Source organism: Apiospora marii (genome assembly GCF_038362585.1).
Source record: "Apiospora marii strain CBS 49790 chromosome Unknown utg000011l_segment0_segment0, whole genome shotgun sequence".
In the NCBI taxonomy this organism is placed as follows: Eukaryota; Fungi; Ascomycota; class Sordariomycetes; order Amphisphaeriales; family Apiosporaceae; genus Apiospora; species Apiospora marii.
The window spans coordinates 4,468,102-4,484,138 of record NW_027117382.1 but is presented as its reverse complement, the minus strand read 5'-3'; the positions used below and the strand labels follow the sequence as shown (position 1 = coordinate 4,484,138).

The 16,037-nt window shown below is 58.3% G+C and overlaps 8 protein-coding genes across 8 annotated transcripts; 4 read left to right on the top strand and 4 right to left on the bottom strand.

Annotated features, from left to right (window-relative positions):
* Positions 1–529: 529 nt before the first annotated feature.
* On the bottom strand, positions 530–2,237 carry PG985_014560 (uncharacterized protein; the record flags this gene model as incomplete). Its single annotated transcript, XM_066834326.1, has 2 exons — positions 530–1,978; positions 2,061–2,237. 2 exons carry the CDS (start codon positions 2,235–2,237, stop codon positions 530–532), a joined length of 1,626 nt encoding a protein of 541 aa, XP_066679066.1.
* Positions 2,238–2,924: 687 nt separating this feature from the next.
* Positions 2,925–5,709, top strand: PG985_014559 (minichromosome maintenance protein 2; the record flags this gene model as incomplete). Its single annotated transcript, XM_066834325.1, has 3 exons — positions 2,925–2,929; positions 3,022–5,401; positions 5,461–5,709. 3 exons carry the CDS (start codon positions 2,925–2,927, stop codon positions 5,707–5,709), a joined length of 2,634 nt encoding a protein of 877 aa, XP_066679065.1.
* Positions 5,710–5,983: 274 nt separating this feature from the next.
* On the bottom strand, positions 5,984–7,323 carry PG985_014558 (oxidoreductase; the record flags this gene model as incomplete). Its single annotated transcript, XM_066834324.1, is given in 2 exon segments — positions 5,984–6,655; positions 6,673–7,323. The coding sequence occupies 2 exon segments, from the start codon at positions 7,321–7,323 to the stop codon at positions 5,984–5,986; spliced, it is 1,323 nt and encodes a 440-aa protein (XP_066679064.1).
* Positions 7,324–8,200: 877 nt separating this feature from the next.
* Positions 8,201–9,067, top strand: PG985_014557 (ketose-bisphosphate aldolase; the record flags this gene model as incomplete). Its single annotated transcript, XM_066834323.1, has 1 exon — positions 8,201–9,067. One exon carries the CDS (start codon positions 8,201–8,203, stop codon positions 9,065–9,067), a length of 867 nt encoding a protein of 288 aa, XP_066679063.1.
* Positions 9,068–9,251: 184 nt separating this feature from the next.
* PG985_014556 (uncharacterized protein) lies at positions 9,252–11,042 on the bottom strand (the record flags this gene model as incomplete). Its single annotated transcript, XM_066834322.1, has 1 exon — positions 9,252–11,042. The coding sequence occupies one exon, from the start codon at positions 11,040–11,042 to the stop codon at positions 9,252–9,254; it is 1,791 nt and encodes a 596-aa protein (XP_066679062.1).
* Positions 11,043–11,961: 919 nt separating this feature from the next.
* PG985_014555 (ribose-5-phosphate isomerase B) lies at positions 11,962–12,524 on the top strand (the record flags this gene model as incomplete). Its single annotated transcript, XM_066834321.1, has 2 exons — positions 11,962–12,000; positions 12,093–12,524. 2 exons carry the CDS (start codon positions 11,962–11,964, stop codon positions 12,522–12,524), a joined length of 471 nt encoding a protein of 156 aa, XP_066679061.1.
* A 422-nt stretch (positions 12,525–12,946) lies between these two features.
* PG985_014554 (Triosephosphate isomerase) lies at positions 12,947–13,708 on the top strand (the record flags this gene model as incomplete). Its single annotated transcript, XM_066834320.1, has 1 exon — positions 12,947–13,708. The coding sequence occupies one exon, from the start codon at positions 12,947–12,949 to the stop codon at positions 13,706–13,708; it is 762 nt and encodes a 253-aa protein (XP_066679060.1).
* A 106-nt stretch (positions 13,709–13,814) lies between these two features.
* PG985_014553 (uncharacterized protein) lies at positions 13,815–15,836 on the bottom strand (the record flags this gene model as incomplete). Its single annotated transcript, XM_066834319.1, has 3 exons — positions 13,815–14,281; positions 14,342–15,510; positions 15,640–15,836. The coding sequence occupies 3 exons, from the start codon at positions 15,834–15,836 to the stop codon at positions 13,815–13,817; spliced, it is 1,833 nt and encodes a 610-aa protein (XP_066679059.1).
* Positions 15,837–16,037: the final 201 nt, after the last annotated feature.

Here is a 16,037-nt window from a genome sequence, read left to right as displayed (position 1 = left end):
ATTGTAGCGGGACAAGATGGTGGGGTGCATGCGACACTTATACAGTCGTCTCGGACATATCTTCATCAACATCCAAGCCATCCGCCTCAAGAAGTACGGCCTCCAGAGGTTGGGGGATGGCAAGCCCTTAGCTAGTCGTCATGAGTCTAGTCTTGGTTATGTAAGGGCGTTTCAGGGAAGCTGGACCTGGCTTTTAGGATACCATGAAGAGCTCACGTGCAAATAGTCATTCACGACTTTCATGAACATATCGAATCGACCCTCCGTGATGTGACCTTGTTTTTTCTCATTTTATCGTAAATCGTGTCCGACGCCTAATAGTGGTCGAACTTGTCTGCTGTCTGTGTAGCAACTTTATCTACTCCCAAGCGGCTGCTGAATCGTGAGCGCATCCATCCGCCCAGCCATCCATAGATCCCATTCTCATTATGACAGAGCCGGTTGAATTTCGTCTTCCGACTCCTGTCTGAAACTAGTAATACATACAAAAAGAAGACAGGGTACACAAGCATCCCCACGAGGGAGTTGTTCAGTACCCACTCTGCTCCTGGCGGTGATTATCGCCGCCCTCCTTGGCAGCCTGGCCGGCGTCCTTGATAGCCTGCTCATCACCGCGCAGCTTGGCGAAGTACTCCTTGATGTCGTCAGCACCAATGGCCTTGCCGCTCTTGGCGAACTCCTCGAAGAAGGGCGTGAGCTTGTCCTTGAGCTGCTTGTAGGCCATGACGCCCTCGATGGCGCGCACGCGGTCGACGTTGCGCAGCGCCGACTCGCCGCGCTCGTACAGGCTCCCGCTGCCGTGCGTCGAGGCGCCGTCGTTGGAGCCCTCGCCCTCGGACAGGGGCGGCTCGTAGACTTCCTCCTCGTCGAGCAGCTGCGGGTGCGGCTCCAGCAGGGGGAAGCACTTGGGGCAGCGGCAAAAGGTTGAGCGGAAACCCTCGGTCATGAAGAGGGAAAACTGTCCCGTCGGGGCGGGCGGAAGGCTGTCGAACTTGCAGGCTGTCGTCGACTCGGACGATGGGGCAGGCTCTTTTTTGTCTTCTTCTTGTTCGGTCTTGACCGTGGCAGGAGGAGCGGCACGCACTGGCAGAGCGGGGTCGGCAGATTGGCCATCTTCGACCTCTTCGGTTTTGGCACGCTTGGGTTCGGATGCTTGCTCCTCGTCGTCGAGCTTTCGCTTGTTCGAGGACAATGATGATGAGTTGGTGTTCTCGTCTCCGCCCTTGTTGAAGTAGATAGGGGGCAAGAAGCCCTCCGCGCCGGCGTACCGCTTGATCCAGGGATTCGCTTCGACGCACTTGTAGCATAGGAAGTGGTCGAAGTCGTCTTCGCCTGGAAAGCCTTCGGGCAAAGGGGCGTCATTGTCATCGTCTTCATCTTCCGCGCCGTTCGCGCCATTGCTGTCCGGGGCTGGTCCGTCTTCTGAAATGGTGGGGAGCGCATCATTGGACACAGCAGTTGCATCTGCTGGCTTCTTCTGGGCTGTCTTAGTCATCTTCTCGTACCACCTAGGTCCGAGGCCGACGAGACAGCCGGGGTGGTACCAGTCCTCACCGCAGCCGCCGGTCTCGTGGGTGCCGAGCCCTAAGCACTGGAACATGGTGCCTTTCTGCTCCTGCGGCACGTAATCGATGGAGCAGGAGCAGAACCGGTTGCGGAAGTTCTGGTTGTACTTATTGTTGGGGCCAGCCGCCTCAGAGTGAACGCCGCCCTTGGTGTTGGTCGCGGGGTTGAGGCGCAGGGTGCATGGCTGGTCGGCGGCGAAGCGCGTGGTGCCACAGTCACAGGTGAAGTTGCGCTTTTGGAAGATCTCGACGAGCTCGTGCTCGCCGTGGCACTGGACGGAGCAGGCGTAACAGACGCCGGCGGGCGTGTGGGTAGCAGAGTCGTCGGGGTTGGCAGGCGGCGGGTGGCAGGTTAGGCAGGCGAAGACGCTCTGTCGCAGAGTGCCCAGCTGCTTGGTGCAGTTCTCAATGCTCTGTTGGTTGGCGGCTTCAGGTTAGCTCGTTGTGGCATTGGAGACATAAGGTAGGAGAGAAGGGCAAGTGGATATGACGTACATATGGGAGGGCCTCGCGCGCATCGGCCTCAAGCTGCATCTGGTCCCTGAGGAACTCGGCAGCCGTCTGCGAGTTCTCGGAGTCGCGTCGCTTCCGTCCTGCATCGTTGGCCTCGCCTGAGATGGTGACAATGGCGTCAGTCGAGCCCTCAGGCGCGATGTTCAGGTTGTCGGCCATGGTGTCTGGCTGTGATTGAACTGGCGCAATTGCTTCTTGGTAACCAGCTATAAGAGTGAATTGAGTTCGCGGGACTCGACGCAAGAGACGAAGAGTCGAGTAGCGAAATCAACTGATAAGACAGACAAATACACAGCGAACCAATGGGGTCAGGTCGCGGCGGAACAGAACAGCGGAATGACTGACCGCGGAATGGATTGGCTGGCAGGGGGGTAGCTGTGAAGCGGTGGTGGTGCAGTCCAACTTATGCATTACATTAATTGACAGCGACGCGACCTCCCTCAGCCAGCTGTGTCAGGTACTTGCTGTGACGCGACGCAAAGTGGATGGTTCTGTACTCGACGTACCGACTCCACACCCTCGAAGTACCTTATCTTTAAGTGGCACTAAGCCTGATTCAGCGTCTCGCGTCGACAGTGGGCCACTTTACGCGGTGTGCGGTGTCTAGCAGCCCAAAGACGCGTTTCAAGTCCCCTCCACCCCAATTTTCGCGTCAAGGGCCAATTTGCAAGTTGCCGGGTCGGTCAATCCTCTGCTGCCCCCCTTTCAGCTTTGAAGATTCCCGATTCCCTTTGCGCCAACTTCACCTCAATTCCGCCCTACCCATTCTCTGACTCCCCGATCTGCTGTTTGATCGTGGTCTACATTTAAGCAAATACAAGGTGTTTCTAGTGTGGGTTTCTCAAGATGAGGTATGTTATTTTTCTCGTCTTTTGTTGACCAAACAATTCGAAGAAGCCTTTGGAACAAGTCGGGATAAAAGCTGACCCTGATACTTATGCAGTTCACAAAACCCGCCCAGCTCGCCTTTGCGACACAACATGGGCTCGGCCAACCGGGGCGTAGCTCCTCGTGCGAACCGTAAGCGTGCTCGCACTGGCGAAGATGTCAACTCCCCGATGGCTGCCTCCAGCCCCATGCCCTCGTCCCCGCCGGCTTTCCCCATTGCCCATGGCGGCGACGACGACGACGACATGGAGGACGAGCCTGAGATCCAGGACGATCTGGATGACCTCGACGAGATGGCTGACGACGATGTCGATCTGTTCAATGAGGGCTTCGAGAAGGATTACCAAGGAAAGGACGAGAATGACCAGTACGAGGGCATTGACATTGACGACGAGGGCGAGTACGGCGATATGGAACTCGCCGAGCGAAGACAGCTCGAAGCACAACTGAACCGTAGAGATCGCCAAGTCGCTCGCAGAAGACAGATGCCCAATGCCTTCTTGCCCGATGATCTCGGCAGTGAGGTCGACCTGACGGCCCAGCCCCGCCGACGTCGCCACCACTATGACGAGGATCCCGATGATGAGATGGACCAGGATATCATGGACGAAGAATTGTCACTCGAAGCCCTGCAGGACATCAAAGCCGCCAGTCTCACCGAGTGGGTCTCGCAACCCGCCGTCCAGCGTACCATTAAGCGCGAGTTCAAGGCCTTCCTCACAGAATACACCGATGAGAACGGCTCATCTGTCTACGGTAACCGCATTCGCACCTTGGGTGAGATCAACGCCGAGTCTCTCGAAGTATCGTACGACCACCTGTCTTCGTCCAGAGCTATCCTGGCTTACTTCCTGGCCAATGCCCCCGCCGAGATGCTGAAGTTGTTCGACGACGTCGCCATGGACGTGGTGCTGCTGCATTACCCGGATTATGAGCGTATTCACTCGGAGATCCATGTTCGCATCTTCGACCTCCCCGTTCACTATACTCTCCGCCAGCTGAGACAGTCTCATCTCAACTGCCTTGTCCGGGTCAGCGGTGTTGTGACCCGACGTTCAGGCGTCTTCCCTCAGCTCAAGTACGTCAAGTTCGACTGCACCAAGTGCGGAGTCACATTGGGTCCTTTCCAGCAGGAGTCCAATGTCGAGGTCCGGATCACTTTCTGTCAGAGCTGCCAGTCCCGCGGTCCTTTCACCGTCAACTCGGAAAAGACTGTCTACCGCAACTACCAGAAGCTCACGCTGCAGGAGTCCCCTGGAACCGTCCCTGCCGGTCGATTGCCCCGTACTCGAGAAGTGATTCTGCTGTGGGATCTCATCGACAAAGCCAAGCCTGGCGAGGAGATTGAGATCACCGGTATTTACCGGAACAACTATGATGCTCAGCTGAACAACCGCAACGGATTCCCTGTCTTCGCTACCATCCTCGAGGCCAACAACGTCGTCAAGTCGCATGACCAACTGGCTGGCTTCCGATTGACCGAGGAAGATGAGCAAACGATCCGAAAGCTCTCGCGCGATCCCCAGATCATTGACAAGATTGTCAACTCCATCGCACCCAGTATCTACGGCCACGAGGACATCAAGACTGCCGTAGCCCTGTCGCTCTTCGGCGGTGTGGCAAAGGTCACCAAGGGCCAGCATCACGTCCGTGGAGATATCAATGTCTTGCTTCTGGGTGATCCTGGTACCGCCAAGTCTCAGGTGCTCAAGTATGTCGAGAAGACGGCCCACCGTGCAGTTTTCGCCACAGGTCAGGGTGCTTCGGCTGTCGGTCTCACAGCTAGTGTCCGTAGAGATCCCCTGACCAGCGAATGGACCCTGGAAGGCGGTGCCCTTGTGCTTGCCGACAGAGGTACTTGCCTCATTGACGAGTTCGACAAGATGAACGATCAAGATCGTACGTCTATCCATGAAGCTATGGAACAGCAGACCATTTCCATCTCCAAGGCTGGCATCGTCACCACCCTTCAGGCTCGCTGCGGCATCATCGCCGCTGCCAACCCTATCGGTGGCCGCTACAACTCAACGATCCCTTTCTCCTCAAACGTGCAGCTGACAGAGCCCATCTTGTCCCGTTTTGATATCCTTTGTGTGGTTCGTGACACTGTCGATCCCGCTGAAGATGAGCGCCTGGCTCGCTTCATTGTCGGCTCTCACAGTCGCAGCCATCCCTCAACCCAGCCTGGCATCGATTCCATGGAGGTGGAGCACGAGACAGACCCCTCGGCAACCGATAGCTTTGCAAAGGACAGCCAAGCAAACCAGGCCAAAGCCAAGGAGGGACAGATCCCCCAGGAACTTCTGCGGAAGTACATCCTGTACGCACGCGACCACTGTTCGCCCAAGCTTCTGCACATGGACGAAGACAAGGTGGCCCGACTGTTCGCCGATATGCGCAGAGAATCGCTGGCTACAGGTGCTTACCCTATTACGGTACGCATATTCCAATTTCTATTGTCCTATTGCATGTCAAGTGTACTAACTATTTACAGGTTCGTCATCTGGAGGCTATCATCCGTATCTCTGAGGCATTCTGCCGCATGCGACTGTCCGAGTACTGCAACTCACACGATATCGACCGCGCCATTGCTGTGACAGTCGACAGCTTTGTTGGCAGCCAGAAGGTCAGCTGCAAGAAGGCTCTGGCCAGGGCGTTCGCCAAGTACACACTGGCAAGGCCCGGCGCCACCAAAAAGGGAGGCGCCTTCGCAAGGAAGCCCACTGCTGCCGCTGCTGCCTAGGTTTAATGCATAATATGGTCGCTTGATTTGGTGGATGGAGTAGGGCGTTCTGATATTTGACGATCCAAGGGAGATGAGCATGATGAGACGAGCGGGCATTGGGCGTTACGATTCCCGTGTTTGGTTTTACGTGATTACATGGCAAATGACTCGACTTGTTGGGTTTGGACTGATAGGTACACTATTGATATACAACACTGGCCAATAGGGCTTGTGGTAGCATAGAGGCCCATGAATGATGAATAGAAATCTAGCTTCAGCTCGGTTCCCAGACTTATGATCCCCATACTTTGACAACCATACCGGCTGTAGCTGCCGCCGCAGTCTTGGGCCGGTGTGCCATCGCTAGTCTAGTGAGGTTGAGCGCCTGGCTGCCCAAGAAGATAGGAGCCTTGAGCCTTTGCGCCTCGTCTACCGCGTCTTGGAGTTCACCGACAACCTTGTCCAGGCTATCCCCGGCTGGGGCGCCCGCTGCGGCCCCTGTGGTCTTGACCAAGCTCATCATCTCCGGGCCCACGGCTTCCAGCATCGCACTGCCGCCGGCCGCATTGATGCAGAGCTCAAAAACCTGGTCCAGATCCAGCCCCAGGCGCGCCGCGAACGCAATGCATTCACCTGCAGAACATAGGTGGATTCCCTTGAGCAGGCCGACGACCAGAGCCAGCTTCTCCTCCTCCGTCTGCGCCGTCCCCGCGACGGGCCCGACCTTGCCTTTGCCCTCCCAGTATAAGCGGACGAGACTGCTGTCGTCGTCCGGGCCGTAGCCGCGGCCGACGCCGGCGAAGTAAACCTGCTCCGCCGCGCTGGTCATGGGCGTCGGGAACCCGGCGCGCCTGGCTTCGGCGGTGATGATGCCGGTGTCTTTGAGGATGATGGTGGTGGCGCTCGCGATCGGCTGGAACTCCGGGTGCAGGGCGCGCGGGCTGCGGTGCTCAAACATCCAGCTCTTGCCTGCGAGCCGACGACGGTGTCGGCGGCCTTTTTGAGGTCCAGGCCCAGGTGGGCGGCAAAGCCGAGGGCCTCGCTCGTGGCGAGGATCTGGTTCGCGGCCAGGACCTGGTGCACCATCTTCATGTTGCTGCCGGCGCCGATGCCGCCCGCGACGATGTACAGCTTGGCCGGGTCCGACATCTCCTGCAGCAGGAAGCGGGCCTTGGCGATGGCCGCGTCGGACGCGCCCGCCATGATGGACAGCGTCCCGTCGGCGGCCCGGTAGGCGCCCCCCGACACGGGCGCGTCGACGAGCTGGAGGTCGCCGCGGCCCGCCGCCGCCAGCTGCCGCTCGAGGTCCTGGACGTAGGAGCACGGCACCGTCGAGCACAGCAGCACCGCGGCGCCCTGCGGCAGGGCTGGCACGGCCGCGCTCTCGCCTTCGAGCAGCACGGCCTGGGCTTGCTGTGCGGTCGCCACCATGCACACGCAGTAGTCCTTGCCTTTCACGGCCTCGGCGGGCGTCGTCGCGGTCAGCCCGCCTTCGGCCTGGAAGCGCTCCAGGGTCGGGCCCCAGACGTCGAAGCCCGTCACTTTGTAGCCTTGCTTCACGAGGTTGGTGGCCATGCCGAAGCCCATGGCGCCGAGGCCGATGAAGGCGATGTCCGGCTTGGAGGATGCCATATTTGCTGTTCCTGTGTTGCAGCCCCGTCGATCTATGTCAGTGTCACAATATGAAGTATTGATATTGATTTGTTGGTTCAGGGTGTTCGTCTCTAAGTGGCAACGTGGTTTGGTCCTCACTCTCAGTTGTTCTCTCCCGATCCCTTGACACCCAGATTGTATCAGCCGTGTACATATCGACCTGCCGGGTAATGTCCAATTAGGGGCCCACATATCGTCGCTAGTCGCTCACTTCTGACCCGAGCCATGACCCGAGGAGGGATCCGGGGCTTTGGTGGTTGGGGGCAAGGATATCCCTCATCTGGGGCCCCCGGTCAACCCCCCGCCATTCCGAACCGACGTCGGGGATGGCTCTGAACCGCGAATTACCCAATTGGCAGACCTTGGCGCGCTACAACAAGTCAGGGGTTTGCATGGAGCTGACTGACATCACGATACGACCCCACTATGAGGACCCCTCAATCTTCATCGTTCGGGTGGGGGTGGTTTGATTTCAAGGCAGTCTTTCGCGCGCATAGGCAGAATGCATTCGGTCCCTGGGGTGTTCCGGCAGAATTTCCAACGGAGCGCTTGCTGGTGACTGGCTTGGCGACTCATTAGGTAGTCGAGGGAATGTTGTCCCGAATGGAAGATGCCGGGAGTTCGGCATTCCACTTTTGTCCAACAAGCTACACAACCACACCACAACACCGAAGTCACGTTCAACTGTGTATAACACCAACTTCGGCAGAGGCGTACCAGTACAGCTCATTGTAAAAAAACAAAAGCTTCACTATATTGCCTGGTCAAGTCTATCGTCTTCCGCAAAGGAACAGGTAAAGCCGGCACATGAAAACAGCAAAACAACAGCAATAATACCTCACAACTCACATCCAAAATGGGGCGCCCCTCGCTAGCCGAAAACCGCACCATGGCGATCCTGAACAAGGCGCAGAAGGAAGGGTACGCGGTACCCGGCATGTGCTGCTACAACATCGAGTCCATCATCGCGACGGTGCGGGCGGCCGAGGCGGCCAAGTCGCCCGCCATGGTGCTGCTGTTCCCCTGGGCCATCGAGTACGCCGGCACCGCGCTGGTGCTGGCCGCCGCCGCCGCCTGCCACACGGCCAAGGTGCCCGTCTCGCTGCACCTGGACCACGCCCAGACGCCCGAGCTGGTGCGCCGCGCCGCCGACATCCCCGACGCCTTCGACTCCATCATGTGCGACATGAGCCACTACGAGAAGGAGGAGAACCTCGCCCTCACCCGCGAGCTCGTCGCGTACTGCCACGAGCGCGGCATCGCGGCCGAGGCCGAGCCCGGCCGGATCGAAGGCGGCGAGGACGGCGTGGCCGAGACGGCCGACCTCGAGGGCCTGCTCACCACGCCCGAGATCGCCGAGGAGTTCGTGGCGACGGGCATCGAGCTGCTGGCGCCCGCGTTCGGCAACGTGCACGGCGAGTACGGCCCGCGGGGGATCCAGCTCGAGTACGAGCGGCTGGCGGCCATCAACGACAAGGTCGGCGACCGGGTGCGGCTCGTGCTGCACGGGGCCGACCCCTTCGACGAGGACATCTTCCGGCGCTGCATCAAGGCGGGCGTCAGCAAGGTCAACATCAACAAGGGCATGAACAAGCACTACGCCCGCGTCCAGGACGAGATGAAGGGTAAGCCCCTCACCAGCGTCATCGAGGCCGGCACCGACGCCATGCAGACGGCCATCGAGCAGTACTGCGTCTGGCTCGGCAGTGCCGGCAAGGCGTAGTCGGTAGATAGCCAATTGGTTCGTTCAATAGACAATGATAACTTTCACATACTGCGGTGATGAGCTCAAATTGGATGAAAAAACGTTTGCTGCATTGGATAGAAATTGTTCGTATATTCATGATGCTTATTCTGAAATATGTATACTTGAAACCCATAAATACGATACTTGAAAGTACCCAACGTTACATGCCCTCCCTGAGACCCTTAATGGCCACCATGGCGCCCCAAGCACCCGGATCCGGAGGAAGCGCCTTGCTCATATCCGCACCGACGTACGTCGCCCGGCCCAGCTTGGGCGTCATGGTCTTCGTTGCCTCGGCGCCACGGATAGCAGCCTCGACTCCAATATCGAACTCGCCCGACTTCTTCATCGCCTCGGCAAAGGGCAGCAATGTGTCCATGACGGTGCGATCGCCAATCTTGGCCGGCGTGTAGCGGCCGAGGTGGTGCAGCGCAATCCCCAAGCACCTGGCCCACAGCTCGGGCACTCCCTCGGACCCCAGGGCCAGGTCCGTATTCTGCTCGATGGCGGTCCGCAGCGCCACGAAGAAGATGCCCAGGATCCCGCCGAGGGTACCGCCCATCTTGCCCTCGACAATTTCCTCCAGCTCCTGCAGCACCGCGATGACGGAGCCGTCGGCCGCAAGCTTCTTGGCGGGGTCGTCGAGGGCCGCCACGAGACAGCTGGCGCCCGTCTTGAGCGTCTCGCCGCAGTCGCCGTCGCCCATGACCGTGTCCCACTTGGTCAGGTCCGGCTCCGCCGCGACGACGGCCTCGCACGCCTTGCGCAGCATGCTCTCGAGCGTGGCCGGGTCGACCTTCAAGTCCTTGGATTCCTCGACAACCTTCCTGGGCTCCGCGGTCGGGGGCGGGACAACCTGCTGCCTCCGCCCACCGCGGCGCGGCTTGGACTGGGAGCCCGCGACCGACTCCCAGCTGGTGTTGGTCCGCGCGTCAAAGAAGGCCTTGATCTGGTCGACCGAGTAGGCGCAGTTGCGCGCCGCGGCGGTGACGTTGATAACCGAGATGGAAAAGGCGGGCGCGTTGAGCGACGTCTCCAGCTGGCCGCAGCAGACGCGCGCCGGCTCCATGGCCCAGTCCCGCGCCAGCTGCTCCAGCAGCTCGTCGACCAGGGCGCCCATCTCGAGCGGCGACATGCCGCCGAAGTTGCTCACGAGCAGCATGGTCTCGTCGGCCGGGTCGAAGGTGACGAAGCCGCGCTCGGGGTCGTTGGGGTCGAGGCAGTGCGCCAGGAGGGACTGGACGAGCTCTGCGGCGGATGGTGCTGGCGAGAGCTTCTTGTAGCCCGGCTCGTTGTGCGGGCCCGTCCCAATCTCCATCTCGTCGCCCTGGAACATGCCGTGCTCCGTCCGACCGGGCACGTGGCAATGGTCGAGGGTGGCAGCGATGGAGACGATCTGGTTGGAGAAGGCGACACCGAGGTCGTACACCTCGTCCAGGGACGCGCCCGAGCCCGCGGCGCCGCCCATCACCTTGAGGACGCCGATCTGCCCGGCCAGGCCACGGCGGCCGACGAGTCCCCCTTTCACCTTGCCGACGGAGACATCGTCGCCGCAGATGATCATGCGGCTCTTGTGGCCCCGGGCGATGGCCTTCTCGTTGGCCAGCCCAAAGTGCAGGCAGTCGCCCGTGTAGTTGGTCACGACCAGGATGGTGCCCTTGTCCGACGGGACGGCCTCGATGGCGGCGACGATCTGCTTGGTGCTGGGGCTGGCGAAGATGTCACCGGCGACCGAGGCTGCCAGCATGTTGCTGCCGACGTAGCCGGCCCAGGCTGGTTCGTGGCCGGAGCCTCCGCCGCTGATTATGCACACATTGGACCGGTCATAGTCTGTGTCGTAGACCACCCGATTGGCCTCGTCGAGGTTCAGGGAAGAATTGTAGGAGATGATGCCCCGGAGGGCTTTGTTAACAAGCCCGTCGGGGGATTGGAAGAGATGACGTTTGGACATGATGGTTCCTGGGGGTGTTTGTTTGCCTGATCTTGGGTTCTTTACAGAATCGATCTCTTACTCCCGGGACGTATTTGCTTGCTGGACCTCCTGGCGTCTTTTGACAGTCAGTTCCACAACAGACGGATTAGACCTCCTGTAGCTCACTTGACGGTGGTTGGCCCGACCCGTTGCAGAGTCCGACTCGCTGACGAGTGGCTTATACCAAGGGATTGCCTAATCGGGCAAGCCGAGATGTGGATGCTTGGCTAGGAAGCTGGAGGTGGAGTCTGTGGAGTGTCGCCGGTGGAGACCCTGGGGAAGAAACGACGAGGGCGACTCGGGTCGAGAACGCCGTGGGTTTCATGTCATAAAGTAAGAAAGGGTCATTCGTGCTCGGCTCAGCTGACCCGAGCCGCGCACGTCGGCGTCGCAAGTCAGGTCGACGGACTGGTGACATGGCTTTTGCAGAAGCAGCAGTAGTATACGTGCGGAGATGTGCCACCCCAGAACAAGGGGGGTGGTTCTTGCCCCCAACCCCTCACTCTGGGGCATCAATGCGAATATAGCCGCCTTCGGTTCTGGTGATGGTCTCAAGTACCGCAAGTGGGGGGCAGAGGGGGTAAAAGGCAACGGCCGAACTCTTCAAACAGGAGTCGCGATTGGTGCGTGACTGGGCAAGTACGGACAGGGCCAAGATGTTTGTGCCATGCCGGGTGAGCCATTTCGGGTTGCTGGAAGCGTTAAGACGGTTTGCAAATCTGTCATATCCCTTCCTCTCCCATCCGATTCGACATGATCCGAAGCGACAGGATGCCATTGTCCTGGCCCAGGTATTTTTAGGTGGTATACTTTTTTCTCACAGCCAAGCCAAGCCAGAAGTCCTGGAGACAGTTAGAAACTAGCCAGACTTTTTGAAATAAACTATAACGACGTCAATATGGGATCACCAAAGTACAAGATTGCGATGGGGTGCGACGTAAGTTGAATGCCCGCCCCATCTTTTGTCCTTGAAGTTACCTGTCCATCCCTGCGCCCTTGCTGATCAGCCACCTTTCTACTCACACACAGGACGCCGGCGTCTCCTACAAGGACACCATCAAAGCCGACTTCGAAAAGGACCCGCGCGTCGAGCTCGTCGAGGACGTCGGGAGCCATGCGCGGGAAGACAAGACGGCCTACCCGTACCGCGCAGTGGCGGCTGCCAAGCTGGTGGCCGACGGCAAATGCGACCGGGCGCTGCTCATCTGCGGGACAGGCCTGGGCGTGGCCATCTCGGCCAACAAGATCCGCGGGGTGCGCGCGGTGACGGCGCACGACAGTTTCTCGGTTGAGCGGGCGGTTCTCAGCAACAACGCGCAGGTGCTGTGCATGGGCGAGCGCGTCATCGGGCTGGAGCTGGCACGGCGGCTCGCCAAAGAGTGGCTGGGCTACGAATTCGACCCCAACAGCGCCTCGGCGGCCAAGGTCGAAGCCATCTCGGAATTGGAGCAGCACCAGTAGCAACCTATTACTTACTTGCATAAACCTACCTCATTTTCATTACCATGAGCCTTATTTAGGCGACGCTTTAATGTTGGTGAATTGTAATGGTCGGTGACTTGTTGTGTTGCCAATGCCAATGTCACGGTTGATCTTGGTGAATCTCTATCCGAATCTCCATGAATCTTCGGCCCCGCGTTGCTAATCTTTAGTGCTTTACCCCACTGACTGAGGGGGAACTCGGGGAATTGTGGGCTTCAAGACAACCATTGAGTCCCTTAAGTAACCTACATGATTGTAGCCTTTCCTCTAATGCAATTAAGATATATCTGTTGTGTTTTCCGTGTAGATTTTTCTTAATGTGAGCGCCTTGGAGAGAACTGTCGCACAGCGTATTGAACCTCGTTTGCCCTTTGATCCGCTGCCTCATTGTTTCTTACCAGATGGCCGCCCCTGCCAGGCGGAGGCTCGTGGGAGTCTCTACCAAGATGTACTTCTCAGCCGCCCGGACGCGCGACTACGTCCAGCAAGTAAAGGAGCTCCTATCGGCATCGCCGCACCTTCTCGAAGACATAGACGTCTTCGTCATCCCGGACCACATCACCTTGACCTCGGTCATCGCACAGCTCGAGGGCACCAAGGTGCTGACGGGCGCCCAAGACGCCTTCTACGAGGACGCGGGTTCCTTCACCGGCGAGGTGTCGCCCGCCGTCCTCGCCGAGGTGGGCTGTCGCATCGTCGAGCTCGGCCACGCCGAGCGCCGCCGCATCTTTGGCGAGACGGATGACGACGCTGCCCGCAAGGCCGCCGCCGCCGCCCGCAACGGCATGATCCCGCTCGTTTGCATCGGGGAGCGCACGCAGGGCGAGGTCGGCGTCGCGGTCGACGAGTGCAGGGTCCAGGTCGAGTCCGTCATGGCCGCCGTGCCGGACGCCGCCGAGGTCATCCTAGCTTACGAGCCCGTCTGGGCCATCGGTGCGGCCCAGCCGGCGGCGGCCGAGTACGTGGTGGACGTGGCTAAGCGATTGCGGGCTCTGGAATGCGTGCAGAAGAGGAAGGGCGTCACGAGGTTGCTCTACGGCGGAAGCGCCGGCCCGGGTCTTTTCGAGAAGCTGAAAACCGGCGTCGATGGTCTGTTTCTCGGCCGGTTTGCCCATGACCCGAGTCAATTTTACAAGACAGTGCAAGAGGTTGCAACAGCATGACCTCACCAACGTGCACGGCACTGCGCTTGAAGATACCTCTGCGTGACTATTGCGCCAACCCCTAATAACTGATAGGCTAGATCGGAAGAATCGACGACTACTAGTATTAGCCTTGGGTTGAATGGGCTGGGCAAGCATATCCGACCAAAATCGTCTTTTGTCTTACGTGAGCCCCAGGTCGACCGTAGTGAGGCGTTCTGTCTACAGCGTGCGCGTGGTATAGACACCGGCATGCCGAATAAAGTTCGATAACTTGTATCCCCCCAAGGAGTGGTCCGGATGTATCAGACCTTCGGTTGGCTTGCGATGGCTGGAGTCGATGTGCATCGGTTGGGCTGAGCACTTCCTGTACTTGGTCGGAGGCATCTGTGGCATTGCTACGAGTCATATCCGGCCCCGTCTTGACAGGTCCATCTGGGAGCTTGACGTTGGTCGTTCCCAGATACTCCCTTATGTCCTCGAAGATCTTGTAGGCGGGTAGCATATATGCAATAGGGGAAAGTGACCGTTGCGCTATGACGTGGCCGCAGAGCATGCCACCTCGTACAACCCAAGCTCCCGAGTCTCCACGAACTGCGGTTTGTCAGCGGCTCAGATATCATATACGAGACTTCTAGTTTGGGCCATCCTTACCTAAAGCGTTCTCCAACACGATCTCATGTACCTCGTAGCAACGAGATCCCAACCTCAGCATGGTGGGGCTCTGCCTCAACCGACCGCTCGACACACCGGTGAAGCCGGCAACAACGGTCACGTTACCATCCCCCAGATGCGCTATGTCGGCTACATCTATGATCTGCTCTGGGCTAGAACTATCACCAAGAGTGACTTCATTGGCATTCCAGTGCTGTGAGCCGTCCAGTCGAATCAGTGCCCAGTCAAGTATTGCTTTCTTTCGCCCTTGTCCGCTGAGTGATGTACCGGAAATATCTATGGCACCGATGCTCACGTCCTCGCTGTGGATTATCCCAGCTGAGGGTGGATCGAGCTGGGGTTGTGAACATGCCAGTTGTAAGGGCGAAGAACTACTGCTCACTGCATTCCTCGACTGAGACAATCGAGAAGAGACCTCCAGCGCGATGTCGTCTCCAAACCAAACCCACGGTGATGCGGACTCGGAATCAGCGTCGCTATCATCGTCAGAGACAGAGTCTAAAACAGGAGGCGGCACTCCAAGATTGTTTTCCCGGGCATGTTCTTGTTCCTCTGTGCGGAGATAATGTCCTCGGAGTGGATGATCGAACGGGTGCCCTGCAGCCAACCCGTATACTGAGTCGTCTATCAGTACTATTCCTCCGATCGTGAAGCATGATCTCTCTGGACCAATAACAGGTCCGAAGGCCGGCATTCCACATATTGTAGACCGCTTCAGTGAATCCGGGTGGATATATACACCCAGGCTGGACTCACATGCGGGTGAGGGCTGCTCTTCGATATATGCACTTGAGTTTGAGAATGGTTCTGGCGGCTTTATCCCAGAAACCCTGCCACCTGTCTCCACAATCGGCATGGTGATGGCCAAGGGGGGAGGTTGTGCGTCGAAGTCGGGAGGATCAAGGGTGGAGTTTGATGAGCCCCCCGCGTCATCGTTACTATATTCAGTTCCAGGATCTTGCCGATGGGTCCAAGTTGGGACGATGTCGCTATCTTCATCTTGTCGATCTTGGAGGGGTGGTTCTGAAGGCGATCCGTCCCTGTTCGGGCGAAAAGAAAGCTGCTGTATAGGATCAACGATAACGACAAGAGAGTACCCAGAGCTTTGGAGCCACTCTTGCGCTTTCAGCAGCTTCTTTAGGCGCTTTCTATGGGGCTCATTACAGCAGGTCAAAACAATCTATGGTCCGAGAAGATCTTTGAAAGGCGCTGCCATCACGAATTCCCAAGACAGCGACGGATCCAGCCCCGGTTTCGGCTTGAACATGTTCAATAACACATCTTCGAGCCGTGGCCTTATAATGTTCCACTTTTCAAGGTGTTCTTCGGGTATTGCCTGTTTCGGGGCGACAAAGACGTCCTTCTCTATCATGCTAACCTCCGGCTCTTCAATATTGGTGTTGGTAACTGTATCCGGAACAGTCGACGTCGCTATGTTGTTTGAATCCCCGATGGGAGATGGCGGGTTTTCCATGGTGGCTTCATGGGGTTCTTCTAGGACTATAGGCTCGAGTCCCTCATCTCTAGCACAGCTCGTATACCCATTCATTGGGTCAATCCTAGTAAAAGGGATTGTGGAAGCCAACGTGATTCGTTCGCTTATCTCCCCGCTTCTGCCACTCTCTGGTGTGCGGGTGCGCGATTGTTGGAAAAGAAAACGATCGAACCGTTTGCG